General features: G+C 35.1%; 2 protein-coding genes across 2 annotated transcripts; both read left to right on the forward strand.

Annotated features, from left to right (window-relative positions):
* The first annotated feature begins 13,486 nt into the window (after positions 1–13,486).
* LOC134751663 (tetraspanin-12-like) lies at positions 13,487–15,280 on the forward strand. The gene has a single exon (XM_063687105.1). The coding sequence runs from the start codon at positions 13,578–13,580 to the stop codon at positions 14,361–14,363; it is 786 nt and encodes a 261-aa protein (XP_063543175.1). The 5' UTR covers positions 13,487–13,577; the 3' UTR covers positions 14,364–15,280.
* Positions 15,281–15,608: 328 nt separating this feature from the next.
* LOC134751664 (CD63 antigen-like) lies at positions 15,609–18,043 on the forward strand. The gene has a single exon (XM_063687107.1). The coding sequence runs from the start codon at positions 15,873–15,875 to the stop codon at positions 16,635–16,637; it is 765 nt and encodes a 254-aa protein (XP_063543177.1). The 5' UTR covers positions 15,609–15,872; the 3' UTR covers positions 16,638–18,043.
* Positions 18,044–20,036: the final 1,993 nt, after the last annotated feature.

Here is a 20,036-nt window from a genome sequence, read left to right on the forward strand (position 1 = left end):
CGTTTAACTTCTGGAATGTAAATATTAAAAATTAAGAGTAAACCAAGAACTGCAATATAAATAGTTGAATAAAATATAGGTAATTTTTATAAAACACTTGTCTTTCACTTTTAATCCGATTAGGTTCATAAAATAATCAATCATTGCCTTTACTGACCACCGATGGACAGTCGCCATCAGATATATCGGAGCGGCCGAGGTGTTCACAATATCTGAACACGCACTCTAACGCCCTGAAAATAAAGGCGTAAAATGTATGTTTTTATTTATTGAATTTATACTCGTTTTAGTCAAGGACAAAATGACAAAACTCATTCTAAAGTTGGCTCCATAGAAAAAATTCTCGAAAACAATTAATTTAGTTTTAGTTCACCGTAGGTAAGTACCACCAATTAATTCGTGGTAAGTACCTATTTATAATCGTTACTCTGCAATCTCTGCATACTAATATAGCTAGTGAAATTACCAAGGGGGGTATCTATTGTTTGGCATAATTATTGAAAGTCATAATGTAATGATTGTCATATTATCATAAGTCATATTAATTTGGTTTTTCTCAGAAACGCGTAACTTTTCAGGATTGCCATAAAACAAACCTAACCTAACCTATCTATAGGATAACCAGAGGAAAATCCTGAAAAGTTAACGGTTTCAGAATTATGACTAATAATAATATGACAATCATTACATTATGACTTTCAATAATTATGTCAAACAAAGGGACCCCTACTAGGGGATCTGACAAACAATATTTTAACACAGGCATATTTTCAGAGTAATTGAAATAAAAGGTTTAAAAAACCGGCTAGTTGCGAGTCGAACTAGCGCACGAAGGGTTCCGCAATAAAATCACGTTTGTTGTATGGGGGCCTTACTTAAATATTTATTTTGTACTGTTTTTATAGTATTTGTTGTTATAGCGGCAACAGAGATACATCATCTGTGAAAATTTCAACTAACACGGTTCATGAGATACAGCCTGATGGTAACAGACAGACAGACGGACAGTGGAGTCGTAGTAATAGAGTCCCGTTTTTACTCTTTTGGGTACGGAACCCTAAAAACCCCTGCGATGGCCATCTTTTCCGTCGCACTCGCAAGCTTCGCGCCGCGCTATAGTTTTGTCTTTTGTCCCCTTGTAATTTCCTCTTAATTTTTTTAATTTTCTAATAGAAAAAAAAAAAAAAAAGAAAGAACCATAAACTGAAAAAAATAATACTTAGAGAGTAAAAATATAAAATGCTAATAGGTTAGATTATGTATTTGTAGTTAAATAGAGTTCTTAAATATAAAAACGGTTTTGTCAAGAAAAAAAGAGTTCAATTCATTATTTGTTTAAAAATAATCAATTGAAAATTAAGTATAGTGATTAAAGTATACTTAAAAAATAAAAATTGTAGTATGAACAATATAAAAAAAAAACAAATTAAAAGTAACGCTTAGAACAATTACCTTTTATTAATAATAGACGCGTGACGTTCATAGTTAGGGTTGCCACCTTTTTTCTTTACACATACCTATATAGTATTTTTGTCACAATATTGAAAAAATATAGTATTTACTGGGAAATTTAAAAAAAATAGGACGCCGATTTGAGGCGAATTAAAAATCCAAGTCGCGTACGATGCGATATCGGTGACATTTGTATACCCCATTCTTGAGTGATGAAAATATAGTATTTTTCGTACTGTATTGTTTTTGTATAATATATAGTACAAGTGACTGGAATATAGTACGATATATATTATAGTATGGGTGGCAACCCTATTCATAGTTGACAAAACTAAAATGCAGGCAATATTTAGTAGGTGATTGTGACAATCTTGACACATATTGGCGTCAGCCGTACGACTTAATATAGGTTCGGGAACCTTTATTTGATGGCTCACGGTCGAGCGCCTGGACGGTGCCATATCTACCTCCCTTTACTTACATCTACATCCATGGCTTAGAACATGAATTATCGCAAAAAGTCTTCCCTACTTAGTTAACGTTAAAAAAGTACAAAGCGCTTCATACATATATGTATTTGTATGCATGCGTGCTAAGCTAATAGATTTGCTGACTTCATGATGCTTAGTCATAGCTCCCGTCTAAGGGTCGGTTGCATCAAACCGTCTGTCAGCGTTTTACCGTTCGCTAAATTTTATTGTATGGAAAGTTTCATAGTTCTCTGCTGACGACGTTAATCAGTCTGTTAATTGTGGTTGGTTCAACTGGCCCTAAGACAGCTTATTGTGACGGACGGTAACTTCGGAACTTTACACTGAGCATGACCCGACATGCTCTTGACCGGTTTTTTTAGAATGCTGCTATAGTGGGCTAAGAGGTAGGTGTACGTACTTTTATCTATACACTACGTACAGTCACCTACAATAATATGTTATACAACGAAGCCCGCAGAAATATCTGACACGATCTTATTTGTAGTGCCATAAGAGCGTGTCAGATATTTTTGCGGCCTTCGAACAGTAACATTACATTAGGTGACTGTACTAGTGACTTTTGTCGTCACGCTAGTAAGAAGTGTTTTGCTCTAACCTTCATTTAATTGATAGTAATTTAGCAATTACAGGCCAATTGTTAAGCCTTGATCAAGCCATTGATAGAACACTCAATTTGGCCAAATGGCCTGTCTAGGCTTCGTCAAGAGCGATCTTGACCATGAGATTTAATAGAGTAATAGGGTTATATCACAGTTCATCTCAACTACTAGATAGAAGCTAATAAACTCAAATACAATAACATCGATATTTACTAAAAACCGGCCAAGTGCGAGTCGGACTCGCGCACCGAGGGTTCCGTACTTTTTAGTATTTGTTGTTATACATCATCTGTGAAAATTTCAACTGTCTAGCTATCACAGTTCATGAGATACAGCCTGGTGACAGACAGATGGACAGACGGACAGCGGAGTCTTAGTAATAGCAAAGATAGATATAACTCTGTAATAGATGGATACAGTCTAAGGAAAAACGTGCCTCGAAAATTAAGAAAATTTGACTCTCGATCAGAGGGCGCTACTAGCTTTGACCTACTGTCGTATAGATGGCGTTGACGGTTTCGTTTGTTATTTAACAATTTTTACGCATATCAGTGAAAGAACATGGGTCAAAATCATAAAAATAATGAATGCAAATAAAAAAAAACATTTATCCATATTTAAATACATTATATCGTATTTTTATAAATCTTCATTTTTAGTTTTAAAGTGTGTCGATAGATGGCAGTGGAGGTGGAAGAATCTGGAGGAGGCCTATACCCTACAATAGGGGTCCCTATAATTTAAGTAAAAAAAAAAAAAGATTAAATTTAAATTATGTATCATGTAGCTATAAGTTATATGGGAATAAAGAGGCTTTATTATTATATTATTATTATTAGATGGCAGTGAATTTACTGTGGTTACAAAATTTACTATGACAGTACCGCTCTAGTATAAGTTACTCTATGATAAAACACAAACTAAAGAATTATGTCATGTATGAAAATCAATAAAGTTCAGCTGGCGTTCCAAAAAGCACTTCAAGGCTTACAAAAAGGCACTTTAAGGCTTACAAAAAGCACTTCAAGGCATACAAAAAAGCACTTCAGGGCTTAAAAAAAAGCACTCCTAGGCTTACAACAAAATCGAGTTCGTTTTAGAATCCCGATTATGGAAAAATGTGGACAATGTGGTTGTAGGTAATCATAATTATCGAGAGACAACGACTTCCAATTAATCTGCCAGTAACTAGTTATCCTTTGTACTGGATATAGGTGTGTGTACGTACAGAATGTACCTACGACCTAAGCATGGTACAAGGAAACAATCATAAAAGCCAAAGGGAAACTCATTTAATTGTTTGCCGTATTTTTGTGCAACCAATTCCAATTTCAAATTCTTTTTCCAATTGCTTTGAAGTTAAATACAAAATACAACGTAACTTACGTAACATACCTACGTATGTATTATGGAATATATAATTTAACTCAAAATGAACCTTGTTTCAAAGACATAAGGCTCAGAAAAGATTACATAATGTTTTCTTTGTGTAATAACCAGTAGCATATTTCTTGTCTATTGTTTTACTGTCAATACGCTCTCCGTGGGAAAATAGTGGAAACGAGTAGCTTACTAGCTATACAATGGGATATTCTGTAGTGATTACAAATGCATGCCACAATTAACATAAGTATATTTTCAACAAGGTGTTTTCACGAATACTACAAAGATCTACGGTATTTTATGGTCTTCTGCCCTATTTTAAGGCCGGATTCCACCAGTGTGCGGCACTGTGCGGCTCAAGCATATTCAGTACAAAAATGCTTGTGCTGCCGCAGTGTCACACACTGGTGGAATCCCGCCTTTAGCCATATGGAGGTACCTCAAAGACGAATGAGTTAAAACAGACGGACAGACGCACGAGTTCCGTTTTCTCCTTTTGAGGTACGGAACCCTAAAAAGGGAATTTTCTGATAAAGAACTACGAATCTGATTTGCATTCTATTATAATGAGGGCTACCGCGTTTAATTTCGCCGCTAATTAATTTCGGGCGCTAGTGTAGATGAAGGTCTTTCAAAATGTCAAATGCGTATAAGTTTTGGGGGTTTCCCGCTTTTTTATCGGGAATTTTCACTCCTTATTCATAATTGTGGTAAATCTTTGTCCATCTTTGATTAATCATGGTAAACAATAGATATAGCTCAATAAATGTTTTTTTTAATAGCCCGTTTAAGTGCCCCACTGCTGGGCAAAGGCCTCTCCCCTTGATCTCCACAACTCCCGCTGTTGTGCTTTTTCGGGCCAGTTACCGATGAAGGTGTCTAAGTCGTCCCGCCATCTCCGTCTGGGCCTGCCACGTCCGCGCTTCTTTTGCAGCATCCACTTGGTGGCTATACTAGCCCACCTATCCGGATGCATGCGGCAGACGTGACCCGCCCAGCCCCACTTCAGCCTAGCGGTCTTCTTCCCCACGTCAGCTATGCCTGTTAAAAATGCCTGTTATAAATGTTAGTGGTTTAAAGAAAGTGCCAACTAAAATATATGCAAAATTAAACAGGTTGAAAAATGGCACATTTAGACGTTAATCCCTTTGTGTTTATTAGAACGTATTGATTTTATAAAAATAAGCATCAGAGAAAATTTGAGATATGTTTTTCTGGACCTACATGTAGATGTAGGTCCAGAAAAACACCAGTTGGAGCCACTGTAGAGTGGCGCCAACTGGTGAGCACAAAAACGGTAGAAGCCCTCATTGCGAAAATCTTTTCCTTTCGTTTACATCTGTAACATTCGACGACTTCAACGTCTGTTGTCAAAGAGTCTCATTTGCCAGTAAAATACCATTAGTACCACTAAAAATCCTCAACATCTCAACATGGCGAAGACCAAAGAAAATCTTTCCAGTATATAAAAGACGAACAATTTGCGATCAAGAGGATGTTTTGGCGACTCATCTACGATAATTTCCACCATACTACTTCAAACAAACTACCAAGTTTACGCCTTAGTGACATCATAATTATGAATAACAAAGGTCATTGGCCTTGCATCTTAAACAAAAGTACCGTAATCACTCATAATACTCATTTCCTTTTACATCTTTATCTTCCAATTTCAACTCTCCTCGCATTACTTAAGATTCAAATTCGTCTAACACTTGAGTTTTGGTTCAATGTTCTTTTGAATGACTTAGAATTGCAACGACCTCTCTTTTCAATAAACTTGTTAGAAAAGGATAGTCGTTCTTTCGCTAAATTGTTACCTATAAATATGGACACTAGAGTTAAAATCATGCACATTTTTTGAAATTAGTAGTAAATGCATAGGATGCTGATGGATGCCTACACAACAAAAAACATAATATAATTTTATGCATAATTAGATAAAATCGATTTGGTCCTGTGTAATTATATTTATCGTAAATTAATACACTTTCCAATGTTCTATTCAAATATCAATATTTTACTTTTACAATATACTTACATTTATTGGCGGAAAATTTGGAAAAATTGGAAAAGTTGATGTTCTTTAGTAGTTGATGTAATTTAGGCGGTTTTATTCGGGGTTTGCAATTATTTTCTATTTAAAATCTTCGGTTACCGCGATAGTTACTTACGAAATAAAACTATGAAATCTCTTTATATCGCGTATATTGAATTAGTAGTATTTTTATAGTTTTTCTCAGTCACCCGTTTACCACGAACGCTGTAAAGGGTTCGAAACGTCGGTGTATCATAAATTCAATGTACGCTAATTATTTTTTATTTAAAATCTTTATTATATGTATATTACAAGTAGTGTAAATTTCTAATGATAGTAAGATATTTCATATATCTTTTACCAATAATTGTATATTTACATAAATATTATGATTTACCCTATGTAAATTGTAACACTGATTTAACTGTGAAAATTATTTTTTTTTCCAGAATCAGTAAACAATGATTGTGTAACGCATATATTAATTTCAGGCAAAAAGAAAAAAATCATGCATTTAACGGTTAATACTCTTATTTATTCGTATCGAGAGCAAGTTGAACTGCCAACTGCAAGATGGACTAAGTTTCTTCGAGGTTTTCTAAAAAATTTTAGCTTAATATCGCCGTCGCTTAAGTCACAAAAAAAAAAACATTAATTAATTCATTCAATACTGTTCTCGCAATTAGTATGCTCAACTCTCCTGCCGATACCTATACGTCTTTTGTCTCCTAAGGCCCAGTTACACCATCCCACTACATACATACATACATACATATAATCACGCCTATTTCCCGGAGGGGTAGGCAGAGACCACGGATTTCTACTTGCTACGATCCTGAATTACCTATTTCGCTTCCTTCACTTTCATAACATTCCTCATACACGCTCGCCGGGTTAGGGTGCTCTTGACCTGGACTTTCTTCACTCCGTTTCTGCTTTCTTTCTTTCTTTCATCCCACTAATCCGGGGTTAAGCGGTTAAACCGTTAGCCCAGTGTCAAATTGTACTGGTAACCAGGGTAACTCCAAGTTTAACCGGTTAACCCTGTGTTAGTGGAATGGTGCAAGCAGTCCTAATGAGTGTTATTTAGATGTATGTTTTTGGGTTGGCCTTGTTTGGCGATAACTAGTATAATTAACCTACAACAAGTAAGTTTATTTAGCATGCTTGTGTTACTACCGTGGTTGTGGTGGGGGTATTCATTGCGTAGTTAATTTTATTGTGTTTGTGTTTGTGTACGCAGCAGTATTTATTTCGAAATTTAATTTTTAACTTTAAAACTAACTTTTTCTTTGTATAACATTTTTTAACAACGATAACTAGTACCAGTGCCCCTAGTGTTTTCATTAGATAGTGTAAAGTGACGTTCGCGTTTGCTTTCATCTCATCTTATAGGTAATTCTGTGTTTTATATGGGTGCTTGCCTGAAATAAAATCTTTTTTTTTAAGTGTCATTTTGTATGGAATTTGAGTTTCCAAAAATTCCCACTTGGCGCGCTGTTCAAAAAACGCGTACGTCACTTTACACTATCTAATGAAACAATGAAATGAATGAAACAGAAGGTACAATAGTTAAGGTAAAACCTGCTTAAGAAGATTCCGAAGAGGTCACGTCAAAATCGCATCTTAACTGGGAAATACGCAATTTGTAATTTACCCATTTATCGTTGTTGCTTTAGTAAATAAATACGTATCTTCTTCTATGATTATTTTTTTTATTTTATTTTAAACTTTATTGCACAGTAAAAAATATACAGTGACAAAGGGCGGACTTAATGCTACACGGCATTCTCTACCAGTCAACCTTTAGGCCAAACAGAGAAGCATAGTGGGGGTATGTAAAGAACACTAAAACTAAATGCATTAAATTAAATAATAGGCACAAATATAAATGTAATATGAAGATAAAATAAATATATACAACAATAAATATATAAATATGAATTATTATTATTATTCAGAGCCCACTGTGTCCCACTGCTGGGCAAAGGCCTCCCCCGTCTTTTTCCACTCGTCTCTGTTTAATGCTATGTCTGGCCAGCCTGTCAAGAAGGAGTCCAAGTTATTCCGCCATCGCCGACGAGGTCTGCCGGATCCCCGGTTAGACTCGTGGGGCTGCCACTCCGTGGTTAACTTGGCCCACAAGTCGTCCGGCATTCGGCAGACATGACCAGCCCAGTCCCATTTCAACTTGGCCGCTTTCCGAGCTACGTCTATTATAAATATGAATACTATTTATTATATATCCTGCATTATAATCTCAATTTTGATCTCAGTAGAGTATCTGAACGAGTTGGTCTGAAAATGAACATGGACAAGACGAAGATCATGTCTAACGTCCATGTTGTGCCAACTCCCGTATTAATCGGAGGCTCTGCGCTCGAAGTTGTTGACGATTATGTATACCTAGGACAAACAGTCCAGTTAGGTAGGTCCAATTTCGAGAAAGAGGTCACTCGTCGAATCCGACTCGGTTGGGTTGGGCAGCGTTCGGGAAGCTCCACAGTATCTTTTCGTCCAAATTGCCGCAGTGTCTTAAGTCAAAAGTCTTTGACCAATGTGTGTTGCCAGTGATGACATACGGATCTGAGACGTGGGCGCTAACAATGGGCCTCATAAGAAGGCTCAAGGTCACGCAAAGGGCAATGGAGAGAGCTATGCTCGGGGTTTCTCTGCGTGATAGAGTCAGCATTTTTTTTATCTATATCGCGGGCCTTATGATTACGATTCCATTTTAATATGAAGCGAGTTACTCTACTAAACTGTTTACAGTTGAGTGCCCACGAATAGTCAAGTTGCTATTTATGCAAGTTACGTAGGTACTGTCACGCCCTGTGCTCGCATCTGGTCAATGTCATCTCTGTTATGCATCAATGACAGTAAGTTCTAATGTTGTGTTTATATCTATAGAATAGAATAGAATAGCATAGAATAGAAATAATTTATTCGTTAGCACACACAAATAGAAAATTATACAAAACAGAGAAACATAAAAAAGAAAAAGTGCCACGAAAGGAACGAGTTCCAGCGCTGATCTTCCGGTGAGACCATCCGGTGAAACATAATACTTCTTGTAATCTAAAATAGAATAATACACAGAGACCGAATTCGTATAAAAAATCTTTGATATTGATCTAACATTAGTCGCACTGCATCTTCCTTGTACAGTCGAAGAATATTTCCGACCCATTTCGTACCTTGTCACGGAACGGTTACAATCAATATGAAAGTCGCTAGAGACCTCACGGTGACAAGGTACAAAAAGGGGCGGAAATTAAATTCTCTATAACTGTACATATCTAGTTATGTCAAATCTGTAACCTCTTGAGATTATTTATTTTCTTCACTAACAATCACCACCAAAAAAATACTTTTACGAAAAAGTGTATTTTTGTAATTATTACTTTACGTATTGAAAGCGATAATATTTAATATTTCGTACACGTAGTGATTTCGTTAGCCTAAATTACATGTAAATTCTTCTTTTTTTTAAATTTGTAATATACCTATTGGTTTTAACCTAAAAGCTTTTATTCTATAGATATTTTATTGAGTTTAATTCGTTTAGTTTATCCCACCTTTTAATCCCGTATACCTTTATTTTACTCTGAATAACCATATCCTAATAGATAGTACTTGAAGTTTCCTCATTCCTGTGCTTATTTGGTGCGACTGCATTTTTATTGCATTCAAGATCATTTGCTCGGCTCAAGAACGGGTACATGTGATGACCACGCGACCTTTAATTATGCGTTTACTCAAAGGTCATACGCAAAATGGTCATATATGTAATAAATCATAATTGTCAAAGCTCACGTCACGTCACAAGTCACGCTCTGAAAGTGGATCATTGTCATTGGTGGCTCATATGCCGTGCTCCGACTTCTGGCCGAAGGGAAGGGCCACGAAGGGTGTCGAATCAAACATACTCAACGGAGACATGCCGTTTTGTCGCCTGAATTGTGTTTAGTTTAATAATTTAAAAAATTGTATATGTAATTAATAATGTTAGTCTATAATTTTTTATATGAACCTTGAGTCAAATTTTAAATAAATGACTATAAGTAAAGCGGCTTGAAATTAAACGTTTCGACCGTAGGGAATATTACTTTTCAAGTATTTACTTTCTTAATTAGCTTATTGCAATTAGCAATGAAAAATTGGTTGAAATTATATTTGAATGAATGAATGAATAATATTTTATTTCAGATTAATAAAAATCCATATTCTGTCCATATCCATATGCTGTATTTGTCGTTTATTTAAAAATAAGTCCGCCATGTAGTTAAATCACTGCGGTTAATTATCGCTATATCCCCTGATATTATTCAATTAATTAATCCTAAAAACAATACAAATAACCAGGCATTGTGGTTAGGAGTGCAGTAATTTTAATTTACCTGATTTTGTGGTTTTATGATAAAGTCGGACCAAGCTCTGCATGACATATTGAAATGTCATCATAAATGACAAATTCCATGAACGTGAAACAGGCAGACTACTAATTAAAAAACGTGACCACTTTTAAGCTTAATAGCGGCCTCTAACGGCCTCCTGAATGTACTAAAACATAAATTTAGCGGACTGTAAAGTACTAAAAGCTATATCCAAGTCATTACTTCTAATTTTGGTCGCACTTTTAATATTTTATAGGCAATAGTTTATATTCTAGATCCGTGTTGTAAATATGCCACTTATAATGTCACGTTCACACTTTCTTCTGTCAAAGTCGGTGCAGAATTAACTTAGGTGAACTCTAAAATACTCATTATAATACAAATCACATAACATACGACCAAGTTCAAGGTCTTTTAACCAGGGACTTTTTATTTACCTGTTTCTCGGAAACTAAGTGACACGCCCTATTCTAAGTGTAATAGGTATGTATTAGCATAAAAAACCGGAAATCTTAGCGAATTGTGTAAAGTAGTATATTTAGTAACTACCCCTATAATGGGACTGGCACCAGTAATGGGATCGTATAGACAGATCCTGTAAAATAAGTATTTATCATCAGTTTAAAAACACTGGCGACGTTGTGCCATAAACAAGAACCATAGAGATGCTTAATTTTTTTTTCATATACGTTTTTGTTAGTTTTAAATTTACATGGAGCACCACACATAGTTTTAATTTTTTAATAATATTGAAACCAATTGAGTATCAGTATCTATAGTTAAATACATGAAAAACATAAAGGACGAATAGGACATCCAACTTTTAACGCATAAAGCAGTAGAAATTTTGCAGGTGACGGTGATAAATAAAAAATGCTCCAAATGTTCTCTTAAATGTTTCATGATTGGTGCCGTTACTATACAAAAGTATTGATTTTTCACGTAAAAAAGAAAAAAAAACTTCCGTAAACTACGAAGTGAGAAAATAAAATACATAACAAATAAACGTGTAGGTAACAAGTGCAGCACGTGTTGCATTTATAAATTCGTAAGAAAACTTAATTATAATTTTTACTCATTATGAACTTACAATTAAGGAACTGCCTAGAGGTCGTATTAAACAATTTAATTTCTTTCTCTAGGCGTTTTATTAAATTGCCTAATTTGTACTTCATTTACTAATGACACAGAATAAGTAATAGTATCTAATGATATACAATATTGTAAAATTCGATATCCATAATAAATGACACTTAATTGGTATCACTTTCGTTTAAAATATTATAATTAACTTTACGATGCACTTTCCAAAAACTGATACGATCAGCTTTTTATGTAAAAATAAAAAACCGGCCAAGTGCGAGTCGGACTCGCGCACTGAGGGTTCCGTACTTTTTAGTATTTGTTGTTATAGCGTCAACAGAAATACATCATCTGTGAAAATTTCAACTGTCTAGCTATCACGGTTCATGAGATACAGCCTGGTGACAGACAGACAGACGGACAGACGGGAAAAATAAAGCCTTTTATGTCTATCAGTGTACCCAATTGGCCTGTAAGTTTTTGCAGTTCACTAAATTCTCATAACTTCTTTTATGTACATACATAGATTCGCATTTATTTCCGCATTTCAGCGAGGAAGTATGACAATGACAACTAAATATGATAACATCACCTGCCTTATTTACAACACGTGACTCCATACACGTGGCCATTGTTGCAGATAATTATATACCATTACGAATCTGTAGGGTTTTCTGTACTGATTCACTATGCTTATGTGGTAAAGTAAACATGAAACAAATTTTAAGATATTTGAAGATTTTAGAAAGATAAAGACAAGCAACCCTCCGGCCCGGGGTGCCACAGAAAACCAGCGCTGTGGTATTTATTTATACCAGAGCATATGCTGAGTGGCGTCCTTTTGTAGCCACTATAGCGGCGCCAAAATTTGTTGTTATTCATTAACACTTACCTTACTCCTTTTTCTATAACTACCATTGTACCTAGCTTTAAGTGTTTAGTGAGTAAGTTCTTTTTTGTAACTGAAGTGGCGCTGTTTGTAGAAGGTCTTTACAATAAATGTCTTTTCTTTCTTTCTTTCTTTCTTTCTTTCTTTTATGTGCGAATTCATTCGTGTAGAGGTCGTAAGAAACTTTCAGCGCCGTTTGCACCCTCTTATGGGGTTGAATTTCAAAAAATCCCGTATCATTCGGGCGCTACAATATCTCAGGAACTTATATTTGAAACTTCAAGGCTTGTACGTTATCTGTTAGTACCTACTATACAATAACGGACCTGTTATATAATATTGGTGGTGGTCATAAACATACATATACATCAACACACATGAACAACCATAGTGACCCTTCGGACCTTATTATTAGCCTTAGGTTTTTTAACCTTTCATACAACTGTGGTGGTCAAAAATCGTGGGTTCTACCTGGATTGTGCTGTATAGAGCAGAAATATCGATCTCGAAAAAAATGCAAAAAATGTACTAAAAATTCGATCAGATTCCTTATAGAAATTGCTTAGATACTTTCTTTATATTAATCATAATATATGGTGGAAAAAAACAAGGGAATATTGTTAGATTATAATCAAATACAAATACAAATTTATTTTTGGTGTATTATAATTAGGTATTTTGATATTATTTTATAGTGACTATCTTCTATTTTTCCATCTCTCCCGTTAAATCTATACCTAATCTTATGTTATTGTTTAAAAGGGGGCCAAGACAAACTCTCAGTAATACCTATAAATTATTACTTTAACAAAAGAACAATTATTATTTAAATAAAACGTTACATCTTACCATCAGGCGGGCCGTATGCTTGATTGCCACCGACGTGGTATAAAAAAATTTTAACAACTAAAACTTACAATTACTTACTAAACATTGATTAAGTACCTACTACGAACACCGTTCAAATTTTATAAGGCTTCCACACAATGACCCCTTTTATTCCGTACACCATCTAACAGTTTTCCACAAATCGAATTTTCGGCCAAAACAAACGAGTCACCATGAGTCATCCACCAAACGAAGAATCCTTACAACCTTGATCAAGACCAAGAATCACATACTATACTAGCTATAAGATCAGTTAGTGGCAAGCCCCGCGCCATTCAATTGTAAGCCTTCGTAGCCGACGCGCGCGCGCAGTGACAAGTTTAAGTTGAAAACAAGTGCCGCGAAGTGATAAAAATGGCTTCCAAAGTCGCCCTACACGTGCTAAATGTCGTCTTCACGATATTCGGACTGATCCTCTTCAGTGGTTCTATTGCTTTCTTCTGTTACATCAACATGTTTGTAACGCTTCGGAACAGCAATCATTACCTTCTGGACTATAATGTGTACTGGCCTCAAGCCGTCCCGTGGATGTTCTTTGTTACGTCACTGTTTGTGATCTTCAGTGCCTGCTGCGGATGTATAGGAGCTAAGAAAAATAGTAAGTCGATGATAACTACTTACGGGATATTCGTATCTGTAGCTACAGCTTTACTAATGGGCATGGCTATAGTTGCCCTAGTTTGCGCTGATGGTCCTAGGACAGATAACTTCATTAGAGACACAATCTGGGACGCATATTCGCAAATGAAAGACCATCCTGATCTTGAACAGTACTTTGGAAACGTCGAGAAACGTCTATATTGCTGCGGCGCAGATAGTCCAAGAGATTACGTCAGCTGGAGAAATGAATTCCCTCAATCATGCTGTGATGTCGTCAGGTACAGTTTTCTAGATGCCTATCCGATTGACTGTAGCACAACCAACAAGCTAGCCAATGAGAGACACGGATGTTCAGAAGTCGCAGCTCAGTATGCAAGAATCGGCATCAAAGTTTTATCGGGATTCTCAATTTTCACTGCATTAATTGGCTTGTTAACGCTCGCCGTCGCTTTTTCAACGTCCAAGAAAATCAAGAACAGGAGGAGAACACCTCAAGTGATAGATGGTAGAGAATTAGAAACCAAAAAAGTGCTTCTGTAAAGACTAACTAATTTAGTGTTAAGACTGTGTTTGTGCTTGTTTCTATCCTCACGAAAGCGAGAGTAAGTAACATTTTCTGTAAACAATGATGTAAAATATGTTGTAAGACTTGCTAGTGTAGCTTCATTTGACACTATTTATTTGAATCATTTAGTTTAATGGCATTTATCATTAGCACAAAAGCCAAAAGAACCAACCCATTTTATTGTAAACGTAAATGTATTGTTATCGCTTGAACATTATGGTCAAAAACATCGTAAACGCCTGTACAATCAACTGTACAAAGATTGTACAGTTATTTGGGTCATTTTTATTCTTATAAACTAAAAACTGTTCTGAACAAAAAAATTATAAATACATTTGTTATATGTGCAATTTAAAACTTATTTTCTGTTTTATCTCTTAAAATGGCGAAGCATTTGATATGGACTTGTGCCCCTTTGTATCTCATAACCTAAAACCGTTTAGAGCTAAAGTAGCGTTAGTGCATTTAGTTATACATTCCATTATATTTCTAATAGCCTTAAGCTTATAGCTTAGAATGGCATTCACATTCACGCACGTATGAGTCATTTTGTGTCTCTTTAATTTAAAATTATTCAGATCCAAAGTAACTCAAGTGCAATTGATTGTACGTTCCATTGTAATATTAACTGCTATTAATCTTAGACTTTAGAATGACATTAACATTAATGTTCGTATAAGTCATTTTGGTTCTCACTAAGTGGAAACTATTCACAGTCAAAGTAACTCAAGTGCAATCTGTAAAACATTCCATAATAATCTTACCGCTGTAATTTGAAAGTCTAAAATGATGTTGAAATCACGTACATATGAGTCGTTTTGGTTCTCGTTTAATAAAAGCTGTTCAGAATCAAAGTGGCTCAAGTGCAATCTATTCTACATTCCATTATAATCCTAACCGATGTAATTTTATAGTCTAAAATATTACTGACAATCAAGTACGCATGAGTCACTTTGGTTCTCATTTTGTAAAAACTGTTTAAAATCAAAGTAACCCAAGTGCGGTTCTAGTACATTCCATTATGATCCTAACTGCTGTATTGTTATATCTTAGAATCTCAAGTAAATATAATGTACACATGTGTCGGTTGGGTTCTCATAAACTAATGACTGTTCAAAACCAAAGTAACTCAAGTGCATTTTTGTACACGCCATTATAACCCTTAATGGCCACAATTATACCGTATAATAGCATTAAATGCATGAGTCACTTTAGGTTGAACTAAATAGGTATGCGTCATCGATTGACAATCGTCAATCGCTTAAAGATCATAATTGTAATCATACTTAGATAATTAATTTAGGATAATAGGACGATAGCTTTCTAATCCAAAATTCTTGTCCAAAAGCTTACGTAATTACCTCCATCTTATGTATGTCACGACTTGATCGCTCTATGGCCTTCGTGCGTTTATAAAAGGTGTTGCGCGCGCGCGGCCGCCTCATTTCGTCGACAACGATCTAGCGACGCGGTCGCCTATCGCCATGGCTAAAGAAGACTTTATGAAGAACGTGCTTTACGTTGTCAACATCATCTTCGCCGTGTTCGGGCTAGCTACAGCTATCACGGGAATATGGTTTTTCGTGCAGCTAATGGAATTCGTCCGGCTTCGGAATATGAACCATTACTTACTTGACTGGAGAGTTTACTGGCCTCAAGTGGCGCCATGGCTGTTTATCATCTTTGGAGTCATGATCATCATCATCGCCTTTTGTGGTTGGTGCGGTGCGCAGCGGGAAAGCAGAGGAATACTCGGGATTTACGGAGGATTTTTGAGTTTCCTGATCCTGTTCCAAGTGCTATCAGCAGTGCTTATATTTGTGTATGTGGATGGTGAAGATACTGACCGTTTCATTAAGGATACAGTGTACGATGGATTCTACAACATTCAGAACAATCAAGAACACGCAAGGCAGTACGAATGGATTGAAAGGAAGCTGAAATGCTGCGGTGCCAACGACGCAAGAGATTATAGAGCTTTTAGAAATGATCTGCCTTTGTCATGCTGTCATGATAGCCTTTACAAAGCTTTGTGCGACTTCACGGATAAGGAAGCTAATGAAAGAGTGGGTTGTGCTAAAGTGGCTGCAGTGTACACCAAGATTATCAGCTCTTCCGTTGCCGCTGCGTCACTACTTATGATGATTCTCGAGATCGTCGGAGTGGCGATCGCTTGGAGACTGTTCCATCTGTTCCGGGAGGTGGAACATTATATCCCAGAGAAGAAGGAAGGTGAGACCGAGTGCTAGTATTAGCTGTTATTTAGCCAGTATTATACCGCCGACTTTAGTATATCCGACACGAATCCGACGCGATTTATTGCAGTTTTAACTATGCATATCTGCATGTTGTTTACAATAATAAACATAGAATTCTCAACTTAAAGTGTTACAATATAAGGTTCAAAATAACTTAAGTATGACAATGGAATATGCCGATATGCATAATTAATTTTATATGCTGCATTTAGCATCAAGTTCCCATGTCTCCTTGGTTAAGGAAAATCAGGCAACTTGTTTATCATAAAGTAATTATTATTTAATTGTTAAGATCTCCGCATTCCTTCGTGTCTTAGTTAAGATTATGGTTAAGGTCTTTAATTGCCATAATGAAATCGACTGTTGAGGTCAAAATGCCATCGCCTTGAGTGGTTGTAATCAGGATCCTCCTAACTCAATCATGTATATTTAGGCAATTGAGTGACTTAAGCCCATTAACACATTCTTGAAATTGAGCCGTATTACTTTCAACCTAAGGTTGAATTTAACTTTAGTAGTTTAAAGCCTTAAGCTATGCGACCTCGCGCCCCACCAAGTCGTGACGAATTATAAAACCATTCGAGTATGTACCTCGTCCAACGCTGATTTCGCAAGACTCGCTCTAAGTTGCTTCGAAAGCGAGCGTGCCGTGGACAGGTATATGTTGTACTCGTCTAGAAGGCCGTTTATGAGAAAATGTTTGACCTCAAATAGAACTTAGAACTCAAATGCAGTATCTTCGCGGGTTTCGATGGAACTTTCCGACTGTTTTGTATAAGGCGATGGTGTTTTGTCATGTTGTTAGCGATGTGTGTTTGGGAACCCGATTGGTTCTAAGGCAGTTACGCAATGTGTTCTTCTGAATGATAATTTATTAGCTTCGATGAAGCATGTTTTGAAATATCAAAGTGCCAACGTAACCATGTTATTTGGTCGCGATTATGCAATAGATTACGCACCTTTTTATTAAGATATATATTTTTGCTACATTCATTCTCCGTCCATATTATTGTATATTTTGGACTAGAATAAGTTTTTTATACCTGCTCATATGGACTTTAGACGTAACATATGTATACCACCTTCTGTAGATTATTTTCGTAAATGTTATCGCATGCCAAAGAAACATATAGGTACATATATATTGAATCATATAATTTATGTGTTAAAGAAATATTTTTTGCATGCAAAAACTATACACGTGTTAGGTAAGATAGTTTTTAGTATATAAATCACAATTATGAAATGTATATAATTATTTAGATTTTTATACATAACAAAGGATATATTTTAGAGAAAACTGCAGACATCTCTAAAGTATATCTGGAAGGCCTAGTCTTTAAGTTACCTTTTTGTTGTGATGTGTCAGAAATGTGTAATAAATGACATCTTACTAATTACCTTGTTTCACTAATTTACTTAACTGATTAAATAACTACCTACTTAAAATCTACCATTAGTCATGAATAGTAACTTTGATTATTAACTTTTTGAAAGACGAACATAAAAATATAGGAAAATGTTTAATTCACTTTATTAAGTAAATATTAAATATCTTTGTTCAGAAAAAAATCCTTAAAATAACTATATCTGACACACTAGTAGGTGTAAAGTGTTGAAGAATATTATATTATACATAATTATTACATTTGAACAAATGATTTTCGGTGGTAAATAAATACCAGTTTTTTTATTTCATGTCATTAAGACTTTGATCAGACTAAATATTATTTGACCAGCGAGTCATGTTAAAAGCAATTATATATTTATTTTTATGACAAGAATTTTGCTTATAAATTTTGTCATATTAAATAAGTCAATAAATTTTATTACATTTTTGAATTTACGGATTTTTTTGGTGACAAGCCTCGCTGGCCAGCAAATCTGCATTTATGAACTTAAAAATATAATTGTCACATTAAATTCGCTCTTATGTATATTAAATTAAATACTAAATTATCTTACATTTGCATTACAACAAGTGCAAATTATAACAAGAATGTTGATTCAGCTAACATTTATTTTCCAAGGCAACCCAGTTTTGCACAGAGTTCTATTCATACCGTCGCCTTGAAACACCGTGAGAATTATAAATTGTCCTTCTCTATTAGTTTTCATATTTATGTTGACCAAAAACTTATATTATGGGTAAAAAAAGCTCTCTTATACAGCAGAAAATGGGGCCCTAGCATTTATTTACCATAAGTAAAGCCTGACCAGGAATATAATGATCATTGTCAAGAGGACGCTGTTATTTCAGGGTGACAGTTCAGTATAGTATGAAATTATTAGTTCCAGTGAAATTCCGCAACATGGCGCGTGATCATATTCCTGGTCAGACTTTAAATAAACATATGACACATAAAGCCGAGACAACGCGAGGAAGATGATGAAGTAATTAATCAAATGTTATTATATACATATATAAGTTTTTTTGGAGTAGGTAGTTAGAATGTTTATTTTAACTTAGACATAAAATGTAGCATACTACTATTGCATCGAAACCGGTTATGCACGTGCATAAACGAATAAAAACAACTTGTAATTTATTCAGTACGAGAAAATACTACATAGTAGGCACAACGTAATGACAAGTTACTTAATATAAAAAACCGGACATTTGTTGTTATAGCGGCAACAGAAATACATCATCTGTAAAAATTTCAACTCTCTAGCTATCACGGTTCATGAGGTAGGTACAGCCTACAGCCTGGTGGCAGAGAGACGGACAGATAGACGGACAGCGGAGTCTTAGTAATAGGGTCCCGTTTTTACCCCTTGGGTAACCCTACCCTACCCCTACCCTTACCCTTACCCCTACCCTTTGGTACCCTAAATAGTAAACACAATTCAGAGGCTCTATTTGATGATATATTGATTGAAATTAAATTGAAATCATATTGGATCTCTTTTTCTTTAAACACATAATTATGTCAGATTGCAAAATACCTATTCACATTTTAATTAAGTAAATTATATTTTCTATCATCGTATGCAGTAAGTAGAAATCGTCATGTACATATAAATTTTAGTATGAAATTTTAATTATTTTAAAAATAATTCAAACATCATCAAACATCAAACATTTAATCAGCAAATAGGCCACAGGGGCACTTTTACATTTAATCAATTTGTCAATTTTTACAAACAATAAAAATAATGGAAAATTACAAAAAACAATTACATAAATATAAATGTTAAATTACACAAGAAAAAAAAAACGAATAAAAACTATAGGTACAAATAACAGAAGTACTAAAATTGTTTAGAGATGAAGTCTCTAGGTGTCAGAGATAAAATGTATATAATAATAAAAAAGATCATCAAATTATCCAGAGATGTAAAGGGTCTCCAAGACTTGAATTGTTAATTAATTTTAATGAGTAGTAA

The sequence above is a fragment of the Cydia strobilella genome, chromosome 23 (genome assembly GCF_947568885.1).
Source record: "Cydia strobilella chromosome 23, ilCydStro3.1, whole genome shotgun sequence".
NCBI lineage: Eukaryota > Metazoa > Arthropoda > Insecta > Lepidoptera > Tortricidae > Cydia > Cydia strobilella.

What these genes read in the sequence shown, in the direction of transcription:
- LOC134751663 (XM_063687105.1), top strand. Translation starts at nt 13,578, where the DNA reads ATGGCTTCCAAAGTCGCCCTACACGTGCTAAATGTCGTCTTCACGATA.
- LOC134751664 (XM_063687107.1), top strand. Translation starts at nt 15,873, where the DNA reads ATGGCTAAAGAAGACTTTATGAAGAACGTGCTTTACGTTGTCAACATC.